At 46.3% G+C, this 17999-nt stretch overlaps 1 protein-coding gene across 1 annotated transcript in view; it reads right to left on the minus strand.

The window, feature by feature from the left end:
- csmd2 (CUB and Sushi multiple domains 2) overlaps nt 1-17999 on the minus strand; it is a 251575-nt gene that overhangs the window by 29132 nt on the left and 204444 nt on the right. The window contains exons 48-53 of the mRNA XM_053333740.1: nt 5533-5721; nt 4731-4877; nt 2221-2409; nt 1040-1225; nt 572-766; nt 63-236 (exon numbers count right to left, since the gene is read on the minus strand). Coding sequence (XP_053189715.1) covers nt 63-236; nt 572-766; nt 1040-1225; nt 2221-2409; nt 4731-4877; nt 5533-5721 — 1080 coding nt within the window. The remainder of the gene's footprint in view (nt 1-62; nt 237-571; nt 767-1039; nt 1226-2220; nt 2410-4730; nt 4878-5532; nt 5722-17999) is intronic.

Consider the following 17999-nt stretch of genomic DNA (forward strand, 5'->3'; position numbering starts at 1 on the left):
TTTAGTTCCAAAGTGCAACACTTTACAATGTTAGCATCACTTTTTGGTGATGGATATCTTACCCAGACACTGGACCTGTGTTCCACTCCAAAGCCCATTTGACATACACTCTCGCACCCGAGAGCCAACCAATGTATATCCTGTGTTGCAGGAGAAAATGGCCGTGGCTCCATACACAGTCAGTGTTCCAATCTTGTTGCCATTTGGTGGAGTCCCAAGGTCCCCGCAGGTGATGACTGAAATGACAAAAATTATGTTACAATCCAATACGGTTAAAATAGTTAAAAATAGTCAGCAATACTCATTTCTTATGTTTTGGAAAATCTTTTGATGTTTTTCATTCATTTGCTTTGGTTGGAAAATGTGTTAAGTTACTGTCAACTTATGTTCTGTTCTCTTTTATGTCTTAATATCACAGAGGAAATAAGATACATTTGGATGCAATTACTTTTCATGCCTGACAAATTACTTTTTTTCTAGTGGAGTTTTAAAAAAATGTTTACTGCAAATGAGGCTGTTCACTCAAGTAACAATAGGAAAACAAGGACGTGGGATAGTCGTTTTGACTTACTCTCACAGACTGGGCGTGGATCTGGATAGTTCCAGCTGCTATTGGCTTGGCAGCGAATGACCCTCTGACCCCTGTAGTAATATCCTGGGTCACATGTGAGCATCATAATCGCATCATATTGGTTTTGAGTTCCATAGATTAGCCTCCATCTCCCATGTTCCACAGCAGAGTGTCCGATGTCAGGGCAGGTCACCGCTGAAAGGTCAGAGGTTAAACCAACATTATTAATTCAATTCAACTTGAGTTTGTCAATATTACTGGCACAGTGGGAGTTCACTGATAATAATACTTATAGTTTTAGCTGCTTGTGGCTACAAACCATACTGAGGAATTATCATTACAGTGATATGTATTAAGTGTGGCAAATGAGTTTTAATCTCACACCTGCGAGGAGTATTTGTAATTCAAACTAAGTAACAGTTTTTTTAATTTAGGAGTTAAAGCTGACAGTAAAAAACAACAACTCACGAATGCATCTTGGAGGAGCCTCAATGGGGCTCCACCTCCCAGATTCCTGACAGATCACTGAAGTGGTGACAGGCCCGGCAAGCCGAAAGCCGGGGTTGCACTGGTAAGTAGCCCTGGCTCCTAAAGAGAAGTCTTGGCCCACAATACTGCCATTGACAGGAGGCACTGGCATTCCACAAGACATAACTGAAATGGAAAGAATGAAGTGGAAAGAAGATTTTATAAAAAGTAATTGTACGAGTTAAAGCGCAGGTAGGAGAGTGTGTTTTAATAACCATATTTGTATGCAAAGTGCCTAGCTCACAATGGGCTTCCTCTACAAACACACCCAGAGTCAGCATTGATGTGCAGTAAACATTAGCTCGGGCTGCCATCTTCACAATAGTAAACAATCAAGTCTAGAGAGAGCGCATGCAATTCATGTGGAGATTACACCTGGTGCAGACTTGACCAGACACTGAATGGATGCCCTGCTGCTCTCAGGTTTCTCGCTTGAGCTGACACCGTTAATAAGACTGGTTGCGAACTAGACTGTGGAAGTAGATATCATGCATTTGTGATGGAATGTAAAACACAATTTTGAACACAAACTAACGGACTATACATTTCATTGACATTGGAAATCAATGAAAATGGTAAAATGTCATCACAGCTTTTTAAAATCTAAAATAACTTCTTTTTTTTTTAATTGAACTTTTCAATTGAAGTACATACATTTTGCTCAATAGCTATGACTTTATTTATACTAGTTGTTAAATGTAGGAAATTGCAGTTGTTGAATCCATCACTGATCATTACCAGAAAAAGGAGCACTGACAAGCAGATAACTGTGAGTAGCTTTGGTAAACAAACTATCATTAATCTTTTGCAGTGTTATCTTCAGAGTGATTCTGAAGAATGGTGAAGTGAGCTTCTTTGAAGCATGCCTAAGGCTGAGGAGATACTGATAATGGTACACTGTCAGCTGAAATCACACTTTGATCCAAAGTGAATACACTCAGTGATAGTTAAAAAAAAACAAACACTTAAATAGGAATGACTGAACTTACAAAATATATTTGCTACAAAATGTCTTCTTCAGCTAAACATGGCAGTTAGACTACTGAGTGCTAAAATCTCATTTTTCTTTTGAGCAATTTCCAAATTCACTTCATCACCTGCTGCCTCGGTCGAGCCCTCACCTTGGCAAAGTGGTACTGGTGCATTCCATTGGTGGATCCCCTGTGCAGTCCGGGTGCATGTGGCACTGCTCTGGCCAATAAGCCGGAAGCCCTGGTCACAGCTGAAACGCAGGGTGCTGCCCAGCTTAGTGCCTGTCAGACTGTGCACTGTGCCATTTACAGGGTTGCTTGGTGGACTGCAGTAGGCCGCTATGAAAAGAAAAAAAGATAGGTAAATATCTAGAAATGTGTAACCAATAAAATGGAATGCAACAGGCATAAAATCCCAATAACGATGCAAGTTGTTGTTGAGGAGGTGAATGATTAATGTGCCTTCAATAGCACGGAGCCCCAGATCTCTTTTGCAGCTGTCTCCTACACCTGGCATAGTAAAGGAGGATCTACATTAATACAAGCACTACAATGTGATCTCTTTAAGGCAAAAAACTGCAGACTAGAGGCAAGGAAAACTGATTAAGGAAACTAATGTTCTGAAAAGAAAAACCGGAGTTTGTCATCACACACAGAAGAGGATCATAAAAGTGGGCATAATAACAGGAACAAAGTATGTTTGTGTTTGTTGGCTAAATTGGTGGCAGCAATAATCGTTTATCATCCCAAATGGTAGCAGCAACAGGTCCATCGTTCCCAAAGAATTGAAGACTCTCAGGCCTCAATGGTGTTTTGCAGAGCTTGCAATAAGATCACATCAACACATACCATCTGGAGCATGAGAGGGTAAATGAAATAACTTACTACTAACTCTTAAGAAACTGTGAGGTAACAGTACACTGCTATGTGACATAGAAATGAGGCGCATTATGGAGAGAGATTAAGACAGAAGTGGACCATGGATGCAAAAAAAAGGGAAAAAAAAGCATATCGTCCATTACATTTAATCGCTATGACCACATTACATTCCCATAAAAATGCAAATTTTTCATTCAAACCATTCACATGTGGCGATGAAAATGCCCTCTCTTTTAAGTTAGTGGAATTTTTAGTACCATGTGGACAGTCAGATTAAACTCACCTACAGTATAAAAACTTAAAGCCATTCCATATTCAGCATTTATGAGATGTTGCAGTCTCACACAAATTGTTCCAGTGGGACAGATAATGTAAGACTTTTCAAGTGAGCTGACAGACCTTTTTATGGCACTAAAGACGATGTTAGATAAAACAGATTTTATGCGGAATATGACACTGACATCCACTGAGTTAGACTTACACTAGTAGTATACAGTTAGAGTCCGATATTAGCGAGAAATAGAACACATGCATATAAAATGTTTACAGGGAGTAATGTTACATACATCGAAAGGGCACCTGTATGATCTTTGGCAAAGCCCTCTCCTGTCAGTCACTGTGAGTGACAGCTGCTGAGCCACCCTTGAGTTCAATTCTTCACTCCTATATGTGTCTCACTCATTTGTCCCTCTGTCTGTGTTCCTCACTCCTACTCTCCCTTCTGGCTGTTATACTACGCAGCTTGTCTCGCTGCAATCAGCCCTGCAGCTCAGAGGAATCACATCTACATGGGCAGGTGACTGGAATGGAATAGATAACAGAAAGGCGGAGAAAGAGGGAGGGCTGGAGAGAGAGAGAATGACACAGACAAAGGGAAGGACGTATCGCAGAAAGAGATAGTAGCGAAGATAGTAACTGTCAGGCACATTGTAAGTTGATTGAGGTAAAAGATGGAACGCATCACGGATGGAGAGAAAGAGACAAAAACTGAGATGGGGATGGGGCTGGAGGAGATGTTTGCAAGTCTGTGATGGAAGACCGACCCATCAAGAGAAAAGATGGATTGATGGAGAACACAGCTGAATACACTGAATCTGCCCGCGCCATCTGTTTCTTTCTCACCACCGACGTACTACACAAGGCAACTCCATATTGACCATGGCAACTTGTGGGTTCTCAGCTATCACTTAGTCCTGCTGTCACTTAGCCCGCTGTGGCAAAATTCATCATGGGTAAGGAAAAAAAAAAAGAAAAGAGTAAAAAAGGCAAGAGAAAAAAAAAAGGGCATAGAAACGACAGAACATCCGGTTGGGGAGACGGAGAGCTCCACTGAGAGGAGGAGAGAGACGATTAGTCAATCTGGCTGAGTGGTGTTGATACAGAACGGAGGGAGCCTTTTAAATATTTACACAGTCATAATTCACAGCAAGTTATGCAGGTGTCGTATACCAACAGATCCTTCATGGCAGCAGGACAAAACAGAGGAATAATAAGCAATACAAGAACCAACATTTACTAATTCCCATGCCTGTGCTGCTCAGTGAGGAATGCTGCAGATGCCTGCCACCCCCGTTAGGTTGTCATGGAGATGGGTCATATTTCTAGCTGTTTAGCTGCAGTTTGATGCCAAAATGTAGGTCTTGTTGTCACCTCTGATTAGATCGAACGCACAACAATAGTTTAGAAGTAACAAAGTCAAACATCAAATTCTGTAGTAAATCAATCCTAAACACGGTAGACATTTTCTAGGCTAGTGGATGGTATTTCAGGTCTTTACTCACCTGAGTAGCGTATGCGGAAGCCTTTGTGGCTGGTAGTGTGATCGAAGGACCAGTGCAGGTAAACTTTGTTACTGGAGCTGGTGATGCTCAGCGGGTTGGAGTAATTACCACTGAGGGTGATCAGCAGAGGGCTCTGTCTGGATGGGCCTTGACACAGAGACAGAGAGAGACAGTTTAAGAAGAATCCATCACCCAAAAATCTCATAACCGTTAAAAAGACCAACAATGCTATTCAGCTAATGAAAACTAGCACTAGGTCCTCGAAATAATGCCTTGTGTTTGACCTCGACACATGCAGATCTGATAAAGGACTACAGGAGCATTTAGCTTTTTTCACAAAATGCTCAATTTTGATATAATTATAATATTCTTCAATTATGGCTTTTTCGAGGAATTTTTTCTACACACACAGTAAAATCAAAATGTGTTCAGCTGCTAATTGTGGGGGAAAAAAAAGATTTCTTCCTATTATTGGCCCCAAGGTTACCAAATGTCTGTTCCCCTCCACTCGGCAGAAGATAAAAAGCACTAATCAGCAACACTAGTGTATATGCTCGCCATTTTCTCAGAGCTGCCTGGCAGAGTTACTGACTGTGCCTGTAATCACATGCAAACGCTAAAGAAAGATGTTCCATAAAAGTGAGCCTGTCTGTGATTCTCTGCTAATAGCAGAGAGCCTTTAATTGGGAGTATTTGTGACAATTAGTATTTAGCCAGGAAAGTAGCCGTGAGACGTATGTAACCACAGAAACACTGTGTATATATCTGTACATTCACTTTCACAAAAGATACAGAGACTCACCATCAAAGATCTCAAGCTCATCAAACTGACGGATGGTCTGGAAGTGTTCTATAGTAAAGGTGATATTGTAGCCGGGGTCTACTTTGACCACCCAGGAGCAGGACTCAAAATGAGGGAATCCAGTTCCTGGTGACTGGCTCATGATGACACCTGTGGATGCTGTCAGTACTTCATTCATGGGACAAGTCACTGTGGAGAGAGAAAAAAAAAAGGAGACAAAAACATTAAATTAAACTCATTTTAATTGTATAACAGCTTGTTTATGTAGTTCTGTTCTATGTTGTTTTTAAAAAAAAAAATGCAGATAACCTCTAATGGTTGTTCATTCTTTTTAGTGGATTTAATTTACCTTGAAACACAAATTGGATTGGTTAGATCCATATTGCTGTTGGAGGGCATCTCAATGTGACTAAAAGCATTGCTAAGCTAATTGTCATTCTGGTCCTGATGCTGTTGCAGAAAACAAAGCTGCCTATGCTTAGTCAGCCTAAGAAACGGCTAATGTATTATATAATGTTACTGAGTGGCCATGACAATATTCTCCCTTCCTTGCCCATTGTTGGTATGTGACAGATATGATGCTAACTTGACAGCTAATGCTCACACCTGTCTAGACGCCCTATTGCTGTGGCACATCTGGGTGGACCACATCCGTCTCATCTCATTTGCCCCCCGTCATTGGTGTTTTTGTGTGACATCTCCATGACATCCCTTTGACAATTGCTAGTGGTTTCACTCTGTATTATCAGATGTAACACAGCGCTCCTGTCTATGGTGTTTTTTTGCTGCGATGCTGTTAAAGCCAACCTCTTAATCTGCCAGAGCTGTCTGCATACACAGTGAAACCCCCAAAAACAAGCTGCAACATAAAAAGACACCAATGCTGCAATGACGACACAAAACAACTGCTGTATAGTTCTCTTTCATAATATTTCGTTCGATGTCTCACTATGGGATGCACGCCTCGCTGCAGCCCTCAGAAGCATTTATCTCATTACGCCAATCCTGATTGGCTGGTGAACGTGTCCGTCCGCCACAGGTAGTCCCACCTACCTTAAATAGCTCATGCGGACGGCACCACCCTCATTCAAACACCTCTTCTCACTCGGAGCATATCTCGCGTCCAGGGCTAGCTAGCTTAACTGTCCATAGACGGATCTTATTTAGCTTCTGTCGCTGGGCGCTACTAGCTTAGGACATTTTTCTGCTTCGTCGGTCACACCAGATCGAACTCAGTGCTTTCCTGCCCTCCACGGCTTGGTCAGCACTGCTCTCGACGCCCCACCACGGCTACTCGAGCACCGGGCATTAGCACACCAGCTAATTCTCGGCTTCCTTACGGTTAGCACACCAGCTAACTGCCTCGGCTCCCTGCCTGCACACCAGCTCGCACGGAATGGAGGCTAAAACCCCTCACACCAGAGGGCACGGAGACTCCGGAGCCAGACTCTGTCGCTGCGGGAATAAGATATCGAGCATGGATCCACACCAGGTCTGCTCGTGCTGTCTTGGGCTGGAACACGCCCGGGCGGCTATCGAGGTCCCCGGCTCGTGTCAACACTGTGCGGTGTTCACGATCAAGAGTCTCCGCAGACGACTAGCCCGCCAGGCTAGCCTGTCTGGACATGACCCCTATCTCTCTTCCGACGGCGCCGCCGTCGAGGGCGGAGAGGAGGTGGGGGTCGCTGCGGTGGCGACACCGGAGGCTAGCAACAGCTGGGGCTCCCAGCTCGAGCTAGCCGCGGTTCCCCCGCTGGAGGAAGACGTCCTGGATTTGGACTATGGGGAAGATGATGATGGCGCCTTGGATCTCCTCATATCAGAGGATGAAGAAGAGGATGACATCTTCATCACGCCAGCTCGGGCTGCAAAGCCCGCGGCTTCCGTCGACTCTCGGGATGGAGATGAGAGTAGCACACCAGCTTCTCCCTCCCCCAGCTCGGACATGCTAGACGTGTGTAAACGCGCTGCTGCCCGGCTGGGCATCCCCTGGCCCGCTGTCGTAGCTGAGACCACCAGATCTCGCTACGAGGGGAAGAAATTGCCCTTGGCCAAGAGCGCGACGAAGCAACTTCTCCCCGTCTTCCCAGAGCTGCTGGAGGAGGTGGCGCGCTCATGGAGAGACCGCCCCTACAGCAGCCGGAGCCCGGTTCCCGGGGCCTCGTCCCTCGACTGTGAGGCGATGGAGAGCCTGGGTCTGCTCCGCATGCCTCCGATGGAGCCACTTGTTGCAGCTCACCTTCACCCCCAGCTGTCAGCGGTGTCCTCCCGGAGCCCCAGCCTGCCGTCCAAGTCCGACCGTTTTCAGTCAGCCCTGACTGAGAAAGCGTACAAGGCGGCGGCGCTCTCGGCCAGAGCGCTCAATGTCCTCTCGCTGCTCACGGCTTACCAGGCTGAGTTGTGCGAGGATGTTGCGCTAACTCAGGACCCAGCTGCGTGGGAGGAGATACCGGTCATCACCGACCTGTGTCTCCGTGTCCAACGCTGCGCGGTCCAGGCCACGGGAAGAGCGATGGGGACCATGGTTCTGCAGGAGCGAGCGCGGTGGCTCAACCTCGCCAGCCTGTCAGACAGAGAGAAGGACGACGTCCTGGACATGCCCATTGTCCCGGAGGGTATTTTTGGTTCCGCCCTAGCATCGATGCAAAAACGGTGTGAAGCCAAAAAGAAGGAGGACGAAGCTCTCAAGCTCTGCCTCCCTCGCAAGCCCCCAGCTCCCTCTCCACCTGCGCAGCGTAAATCCTTCGCGCAGGCTGCCTCCCAGGTTTCGCAGTTCAAGATACCGAAACATCCGAAGCCTCAGCCCGCCCCGCCGCCCGTGCCCGGGCGGCCCGGCTGGTTCAAGAAGCCCTCGGCCCCAGCTACAGCTCCGCCGGCACAGCCCGCGCAAGCTACCAGCCACCAGGCCAGGAAGAAGAAGAGAGCGGCCTGACCGCCCCTCTCTTCACCGGTGATGCAGCTGGAAGTTCCCCGTTCTCCAGCTCCACCTGTTTGGCTTCCGAGCGTGCACTCCGGGGCCCCCCACGCCCCCATCTCCCGGCTGCCACGGACCGTGCCAGAGCAGACCGGGAGAGACGGACATCTGACGGCAGAGGGTTCAGCGGTTGCCCCTCTCCCATGTCCACAAGCACGCACACACACACAAGTTTTCATAAAGAAAATAAAATGTGCCCCGCTGTCGCATCCAGGCCGAGTGCCGAGGGCGCAGCGCATAAAAGCCAAAACTATAAAATGTCCTCCCGGGCCAAAGTGCACAGCACTGCCCAGAGGCCATGTCAGTTTTCCACCACGAGAGGGCACCACCGCACCGCGGTTGGGACCTCTCATGGTGGAGGAGCTGCAGCGCGTCTCACCTCTCTGCCGCAGGTGGGAGAGGTGGGCTGCGCTCGCAGCTTCACCCTGGGTGTTGAAGACGATTTCGAGAGGTTACAGGCTGCAGTTTGCCGCCGTTCCCCCTCGATTCGCCGGCATAATACACTCCCAGGCTCAGGGAGAGTCAGCTCGTGTTTTACAAGAGGAAATCCTCTCACTGTTAAACAAAGGAGCAATCTGTGTCGTTCCTCCCGCACAGTGTCAGAGCGGTTTTTACTCCAGGTACTTTCTGGTCCCAAAACGGGGGGGGAGTGGTATTCGCCCTATCCTGGATCTACGTGCTCTGAACACATTTCTCAGGAAATACAAGTTCAGGATGCTCACACACGCATCCCTGCTGCGCCTGGTGCGACAGAACGATTGGTTCACTTCTGTCGATCTGAAAGACGCGTATTTCCACATTCCAATATATCCTCCCCACAGAAAGTATCTGAGGTTCGCTTTCCAGGGGACATGCTACGAGTACCGCGTGCTCCCATTCGGTCTGTCTTTAAGCCCGAGGGTGTTCGTCCGGTGCACGGAAGCGGCGATAGCCCCGCTGAGACAGCAGGGCATTCGCTTGGCCACATATCTGGACGATTGGCTGCTTTTGGCACAATCGAGGCAGGAGGCCATGGCGCATACGCGTATTCTCACACGGCACCTATTAGACCTGGGTTTTGTGATAAACGCGGAAAAGAGCATGCTGTGCCCGACACAGGACATAATCTTTCTGGGATTATCCCTGGACTCGGTGATTTTCACGGCGCGCCTCTCGGCGGAGCGAGTGAGAGCTTTCAGAGCATGTCTCGCGCTTTTCCATCCAGGCAAATCTGTTCAATTCAGATTGTGTCTTCGATTACTCGGACTGATGGCGTCAGCCATTCTCGTGGTTCGTCTCGGTCGCCTCCACATGAGGGAATTCCAGCTCTGGGTGGCCTCATGCGGGCTGGATCCCGTGCGTCATGGCGCACGGAGAGTGTTGGTTACGCCGGGGTGCGTCAGGGCACTGCGCCACTGGCGAGCCCCGTCTTTTCTGACCCGCGGGGTGCCCATGGGCTCTGTCCTGTCCAGGAAGGTGATCACTACGGACGCCAGCCTGACAGGGTGGGGCGGAATTCACGAGGGCCGGTCAGTGAGGGGCCGCTGGAGTGTGGACCTCCAGCGGTCTCACATAAATTTTCTGGAACTTTCAGCGGTGTTCCTCTCCCTGAAACACTTCCTTCCGTCTCTCATGGGCCATCATGTCCTGGTGAGGACGGACAATACCACGACGGTAGCGTACATCAACCGCCAAGGGGGGTTGCGCTCTCGTCAGTTGCACATGCTGGCACGCAGACTGATCCTGTGGAGCTGCGGTCGTCTCCTCTCCCTGAGGGCGACGCACGTCCCGGGAGCTCTGAACACGGGCGCGGACCTGTTGTCCAGGGGCGCGCCGGTATACGGGGAGTGGACTCTGCACCCGGAGATTGTGGAACAGATATGGGCCCGTTATGGTCGGGCCGCGGTGGATCTGTTCGCGTCAAGAGGAAACGCGCAGTGCGCGCTGTTTTACTCTCTGCGCAGCCTGGATGCTCCCCTCGGCATAGACGCACTAGCGCACGTCTGGCCGCACGAGCTTCTTTACGCGTTCCCTCCCTTGGCCCTGATACCCGCCACTCTATCCAGAGTGAGGGACCACGGCCACGCGCTGATTCTGATAGCTCCGCATTGGCCTGCGATGCATTGGCTGGCGGAGATATATCGGTTGCTGTGCGCGCAACCTTGGCAGCTCCCGCTGCGCAGGGACCTGTTATCGCAGGGGGGGGGGACGGTTTTCCACCCGCACCCAGAACGCCTGGCGCTGTGGGTTTGGCCCCTGAGTGGTTCAATTTGTCAGCTGTGGGACTCCCACAGCGTGTGATTTCCACTATACAAAGTGCTCGAGCCTCTTCCACTAGGTCTCTGTATGACTGTAAGTGGAGAGTGTTTGAGGACTGGTGTCACAGAAATGGCCATGTTCCTTTTCAGTGTCCAGTGGGTGTGATATTGTCATTCTTACAGGACCTGATTGACAAACGAAAAGCCTTCTCCACAGTTAAAGTGTACTTGGCAGCTATAGCTGCCTGTCACGTGGGGTTTAGGGAACAAACAGCGAGCCAGCACCCGCTGGTTTGCCGTTTTATGAAGGGAGCGCGCAGGCTTCTCCCCGTGTCCAGACCGATGGTGCCACCATGGGATCTGGCGGTGGTTCTGGAGGGGCTCAAGGGTCCTCCTTTTGAGCCGCTGGGGGGAGCAGGCTTGAAACACCTGTCTCTCAAGACAGTGTTGTTACTGGCTCTGGCTTCGGCTAAACGGGTTAGTGACATCCATGCGCTTTCGGTGCATCCATCATGCACTCAGCTTTTCCCGGGGGATGTGAGGATGATTTTGAAGCCCAACCCGGCCTTTGTGCCTAAGGTAGTGGGCTCATGTTCTCCTATTGACCTTGTGGCCTTTGCTGCCTCACCTGGAGAGCAGCGGTCACATGCGTTATGTCCAGTCCGTGCGGTGCGCGCTTACATGGACAGGACTAAGGGTTTCAGGAGGAGCGATCAGCTGTTTGTCTCCTGGGCTAATCCTCATAAGGGGAAACCTGTCACAAAGCAGCGCCTGTCCCACTGGGTCGTGGAGGCGATTGCTTTGGCTTATACGAGTCAGGGTTTGCAGACACCTGCGGGTCTGCGGGCACACTCGACTCGGGGCTTGGCCGCATCCTGGGCCTTATTCAGGGGAGTTTCTGTTCAGGACATCTGTGCTGCAGCGAGTTGGTCCTCGCCTCTCACTTTTGTCCGTTTTTATATGCTGGACGTCTCCGCTCCGTGCGTGGCACGCGCGGTTTTGCTGTCCTGATTGGAACAGAGTACATTTTTCCCTATGGGTTGGTGGACGCTCGATAAGCTTGTCTGGCAATACGGGAGCAACCATATCCCATAGTGAGACATCGAACGAAATATTATGAAAGAGAACTTTAGGTTATTTACATAACCCCGGTTCTCTGAGTAATATGAGTGAGATGTCTCACCAGACTACCCTTCTTGCTTGGGCGAGTGAGAAGAGGTGCTTATCTTGAATGAGGGTGGTGCCGTCCGCATGAGCTATTTAAGGTAGGTGGGACTACCTGTGGCGGACGGACACGTTCACCAGCCAATCAGGATTGGCGTAATGAGATAAATGCTTCTGAGGGCTGCAGCGAGGCGTGCATCCCATAGTGAGACATCTCACTCATATTACTCAGAGAACCGGGGTTATGTAAATAACCTAAAGTTTTTTTTCCTTCCTATTATTTTTGCTGCACACTGATTGAAGGCGACTGCTGAAGAAGTAGATTGTGAAACAGCTTGCTCCAGAGCAGAAAGATGTGAATTTATTTTTGTTTTTGTTTGCTTGCCTAAGATGTTATTGCTAAATGATATTGTAATGTAGCTTAATAAAATACAATAAACAGAGTAAATAAACTGCTTCTTGCTATAAATGTTTGCTTTCTAGTACTTAACAGCAACAAATGCTGTCTCTGCTGGAATTCAACCTAACAGCTTGCTTTTAAAATGAACAAAAGACCATTTAAAACTTAACAGAAAAACCATAGATTTATCTTGTTACATACCAGCCAGGGGCTTTACTTACAATCCTTGCAATAATCAGCAAAATACTGTAAGATGCAGTTAATGTGATTAAAAATGACTTCAAAGTGCACGTGACCAGGTGCTATTCGCCTCGATATGCATTATGTTTCTGTGTGCTTTTTTCTCAACCAAGTGTGGCGGAAAATGTTGCCGGCAGTGTAAATGCCCCTGTTGTGAGCTGCCATTTGAATAGCCTCATGTTCTGCCTCAGGGTAAGGCACTTGGCACTTGCAGGTCCTTCATTACAGTGGTGAAATATTGAATGCTCTGAATCACATTCCAGCAGCGCCTCCTTCATGGGACAGTGTGCGTTTGTGTATAAATGTGTTTACGTGTATGGAGATAAGCCCGCGTGTTTGTGTCAGTACACAATTGTGAGTGTGTGTGTGTGTGTGTGTCTTGGCTTGTTCACCCTCCTGTCTGTATATTCATAAGGAAAGAGATTATTAAATCCGCAGGAAAAAAAAAATAATAATATGGCAGACAGCCTGAGTTAAATAGCATTTGCAAATAATACTTAGGATTTGTTTTACCTTGCTTGGCTATAATCTAGGTAGGATTTATTGCCTCAGGATATCTTAGATAATGTCAGGTAAGCTGTCACTCACTGAATGGCATATGGTTAAACTTTCTTTCTCTTTTTTTTTTTTTTTTTTTTAAACATACTTTTAATTGAAATACTTTTCCCACAACTTTCTGCCATTCTGTTTACTGGTATTACTTGCAAATCCCAGCCAAATGTAACCAAAAGTGGAACACAACAGAACACACGCAAACTATTATTTACTACAAGTTAATAAACAGCAGTTGCATACAGTATGAGCAAAATGTGTTTGAATATAAGAGCAAACTCAAAGCAAGTTTTACAAATAGGTATGCTGTTTGAGCAATATTTCAGAGCATGCAATTTCTCCATTATGAACAATAACACATATATGCAAAAAACATGTTACATATGATGTGGAAATTAGAAATCTACAAAGTACTTTAGTCATCTACTAATGAAAAATGTCTACTGATCCTACATTCCAAGAAGACATTCACAGAGTCTGTGAAATTATTTATAACCCCAAGCACCTCAGTGGATGTGAGTCAAAAGGCTTAAATCCATCACTGATAGTGAAACTGATTGCGCCTGGAAGTAGCATATAAAATCTAACAGTGAAGTTCATTAAACGATCAATTCTCTGAGGATGAGATGTGTGTTGTCAGTGACCTTTCAGAAAGCCTCAACGTGTCTTCAAAACTGCCTTCAGCTTGTCTTGGAGCCGATGAAAAGAGACAGGCAGGGGCTCTTATCTATAGGCTGCTACTTATTAAACTAATCCACTTTGAAATGAAGCATCACTCTGTTTGGCTGTAAACAAAAGGGTATTAGGGGACAAATCTGACAGCTGGAGAAAAAAAAAAACACAGCTTCAACACACAAGGTGAGATCAATGCTGATAAGGCTCAAAATGAAATTTCACTTTAATGAGACGAGGAATGGAATAAACTGGTAGCAGGCGTAGCAATCTGTGAGATATCCCTTCTCTCCCTGCGTATAAACCGTTCATGGTATGCTGCAGCTTCTGTGCAGACAAACACAGATGCACACACACCTGCATCCATACATTATATTCTATATCTGTCACCTGTATTTGACAGATACGAAAAGTGAATTCTGAGTGAATTCTGCTGGTTGTAGCGAGGAGTTATAACTCTGAGAGGAAGTGGTGTGTTGTTTGTGCTTAATTGTGTCAATATGATGACACGTCAGGGGAGGGCGAGGAGGCGTGGATGTTACTTTCTAAAATGTGGATGCTTCTTGCTTCTGTACAAAGCGCATTGTCTGTGCATACCCCAAATAATGTATTTGTTTACATTCTGCCATATGCACATTCCTGCGTGCAATTATGGAAACACGGATGCATAAATCCACAATATATCAGCTTGTAGTGCTGCAGTGCTGTTGAGCTGCTTTTACTCATGTTGATATTTAATTAGCATAAACCGAGGAGCGATAACGAGCTGATGGAAGGGGATGGGCCACTATATAAGCATTAGCATGGATCAGGACATAACTACTCTGAGAAGTCATGGATGACAATGAAGATATGGGGGAGGAGGGGGGAGTAGCTATAATCCTTTCTGTGGGACTAAAAGAAAGGGGCAGGGGCAGAAAAAAAAAATCTAGGAAACAAAAAGGAGCTCGGGAGAGAGAGAGATAGAGAGAGGTGAGGGAGGCAAAGGGACCGAGTGGGATGAAGAAAGCTAGCTAGCTGGGAAACTAATGTGATGGGTGCTTATGCAGGTTTTAACTAGAAATCTGTCTGGGGGATAAACACAGGGATTTTGGATCATCAGAGCTCATTGTCTTTCATTAATGAATTCAAGCAACACTTTGTACAGATGATGTTGCTTTGTGTGTGTGTGTGTGTGAGAAAGAGAGATAGAGAGAGAGAGAGAGAGAGAGAGAGAGAGAGAGAGAGAGAGAGAGAGAGATGCTGGGGCTCCCTGTGGTCTTAGCAGACAGCAGATGCAGTTAAGGACTGTGGATCCAATACAACCCAATTTAATCTAACATCAGGCAAATCTAATAGTGTACAAACCAACTGGTCACTCCAATGGCAGGCAAAATAAGAGATGATAAAGCCATTCATAACTGGCAACAGCTCTCTGGACTGAAAATAAGACAAAAGTGTGTGTGTCTCTGTGTTTATGTGTGCACGGTAGTAGCTTTAATTATCTGTCAGTTTTGGGAGGTAAACAGAAATGGAGAAAGACAAATCTGCAGATTGATGGAGCCTTACAAATATATGTAAAAAAGTTTGTGAGAATAGACTGCATTGTGATTTAAACCAGCTCCAGAAAAGGACAAAAAAAAAAAGACAATGGGGAATAAAGAGTACATATGTTACGTAAGAACTGAAGTCTGACGCTGGTGAGTCAGGGGAGGCGAGTGAGGAAGGAGGGGGATGCAGACAGAGAGAGAATGCAGAGGATGAGAGAGGATACTGGCGCTAAGGGGCAAGCAACACTGCAGAACGTGCTATAGGTCCCAGTGCTGCTCTGTGGAAGACCATCGCAACGATAACATCTGTGGCTTTTGTAACCCGGACACATGTCAGGCCTAGTGTGGATGTGCGCTCGTGTAAATATGTACGGGTGCGCGATGTGGGAGTGTGCATGTGTGTGTGTGGGGGGAGGGGGGGCAGCTAGAAGTGCAGGGAGGGCTGTGCTTGTCAGAGCTAGAAGTGGTGATTTGATAGGTGCAGCTGCAGCCGGCATGTCCCCTGCATTTCAATGAGCTGTGCACTTCGTCTCTTCACTGCCCTCCAACTAAGTCTCTCCCTGTCTCTCTCTCACTCTCTCGCCTCGCCTTTTAACTCCTGTCCTACTCTCACTTACTTGCCATCCTTCTGCTCATTTAGCAGTCTCACCTCCATCCTTTCTAGCCTGATTTTGATTCCCCCCCCCCCCCAAGAACCCTTCTTATTCTCAATGATCTCAAACTGTTCTATACCTATCTATTCATCTTTGACTCTCCTCTCTCCAATCATCTCTTTCTCTTCCTTCACATTGGTTTCTTTTCTTACTCTCTCAACTCTCAACTCTCACCTGTCACTCAACACCTCACCCCTTTAGCTTTAGTTATCTGTGGCTCTTCTCTCCATCACCCTGGTGTGTGTTTATGCAGACAAAGTGACACTTTGCAGGAAGGAGGAATATCCTGGAACTGTTTGTCCCAGGTAGAATGCGTCTCTCAGCACAAGGGGATTAACAGGGCACAATTGCCATGTAGTTATGTGCAGCTGAAATACACAGCACACTGCGAGAGAAAAACATTTTTTTTTTTAAAAACAGGCAATGGCAGTGGACGCTTTCACTCTGCAACATATTTCAGCTGCAAATGTCTACAGGTGCAATAAAGAGTGAGCAGGCAATGACTAGCTTTACCACTCTCATTTCTTTTCTCACTCGGATTTAGATACTTCCAGTCTCTGTTCTGGGTGTTCTGGGTACTTTGTTCTTCGTCTTCATTATTAGCCTATACATAGCTACTGTTCCCCTTTCATTGCCCTCTTTCTTTCGCTTAACTCTTTTAAATCTCCTTCCTCCCTCAACCCATGCTGAGAGCATTTGCATATCTTTCCTATTTAGGAGTCCAAATTATTTGCATTTATCAAATTTTGCCTACTTCCCCTCGTCCTCCACGTAACCCAAAAACAAAGTGAGTGACACAATGACTAGGACAAAAGGTGGAAAAAATAATATAAAGAATAAAGAAAGAAATAATATATAATAATAAAGCGAGCAACAGAATGAGATATATGCTTTCATAAAATTTCAGAGCAGGGAGAAACAGAGGGGACCCTTCTATGCACCCAGCCTCTCGCCCAGAGGAAAAGTGTTGCACACAACATACAGTATTATGATGGTATGATGTGTTATGAACAGCGCAGTCATTGTGTCCTCTGGGAGGCGGCATGTAGGCAGCATCTCAGCATGTAGAGAGCGACGCAGCAGCCACCCCCTGCCTCATGGGAGCCAAGTATCATCTACAGAGATGGAAAGTGCTACCAAACTGATATGTGGCTGCTGCTCCATGACTACAGGCAGGAAGAGAACCCATGGGAGCAAGAAATAAAGCAAAACTGGAAAAAGTGCATGAATCTGTGATTGGAGCAAAATGGTACTAGCTTCCTAATGTATAACCTTGCAGAAAATAAACTCACATATCCCTTTTGGCAGATGAAGACAGTGTTTTACCTGCGTTGTGATATGTTTGAAAAACATCAAGACATGACAGGACCCTAAAATGAGGTGATGCATCCCAGGAGACCTATTCTGTAAAGAATGAAGTTTTTTTTTTCTTTTTGTGTTGCATTTTTAGAGAGGAAGTAGCTATTCTTTTTCCAAAGCTTCTGAGCATGTAGAACAATTAAATGTAATGCAATAATCTTTAACAACTCCACTTATTGTTTTCTATACTGGTGCTCTATGCTTTGCTTGTGTTTTCTGCTATTTGACCAACTAATGTCTCCTTTCCAATTGAGCTTTAGAAGTGATACAGATCCACAGGAATACTCTGGATCTGCACCATCATATTACCCGGGATCAGTTCAAAATGGACTTCAGTTGAGTTTGAGTCATGATCTAGATCTCAACTAAACAAGGCATAAGACACCATCTATCTATACATCGTTTTGAATGACAAATAATGCTGTGTGTTAAGAATAATAAGAGATGCAAGAGCTCTTAAAATGTGCATTTTTAGCCCATGTTCCGCTATTCACATTTACTTTTGTCCACCAAAGTTTAGATGTCTTTTTTCTCTTGGTGTGTTAAAACTCTACTGAAAATTATGATTCTGTTATCATGATATCCATGTAAATATGTTGGTGTTCAGCACCAAATTAAATATATGTAGCAGCTTCCTATTAGTGTTTAAGTACATTTCTTGGAATACACAATTCCTATTTAATTAAG

This window comes from Scomber japonicus, chromosome 15 (assembly GCF_027409825.1).
Source record: "Scomber japonicus isolate fScoJap1 chromosome 15, fScoJap1.pri, whole genome shotgun sequence".
NCBI lineage: Eukaryota > Metazoa > Chordata > Actinopteri > Scombriformes > Scombridae > Scomber > Scomber japonicus.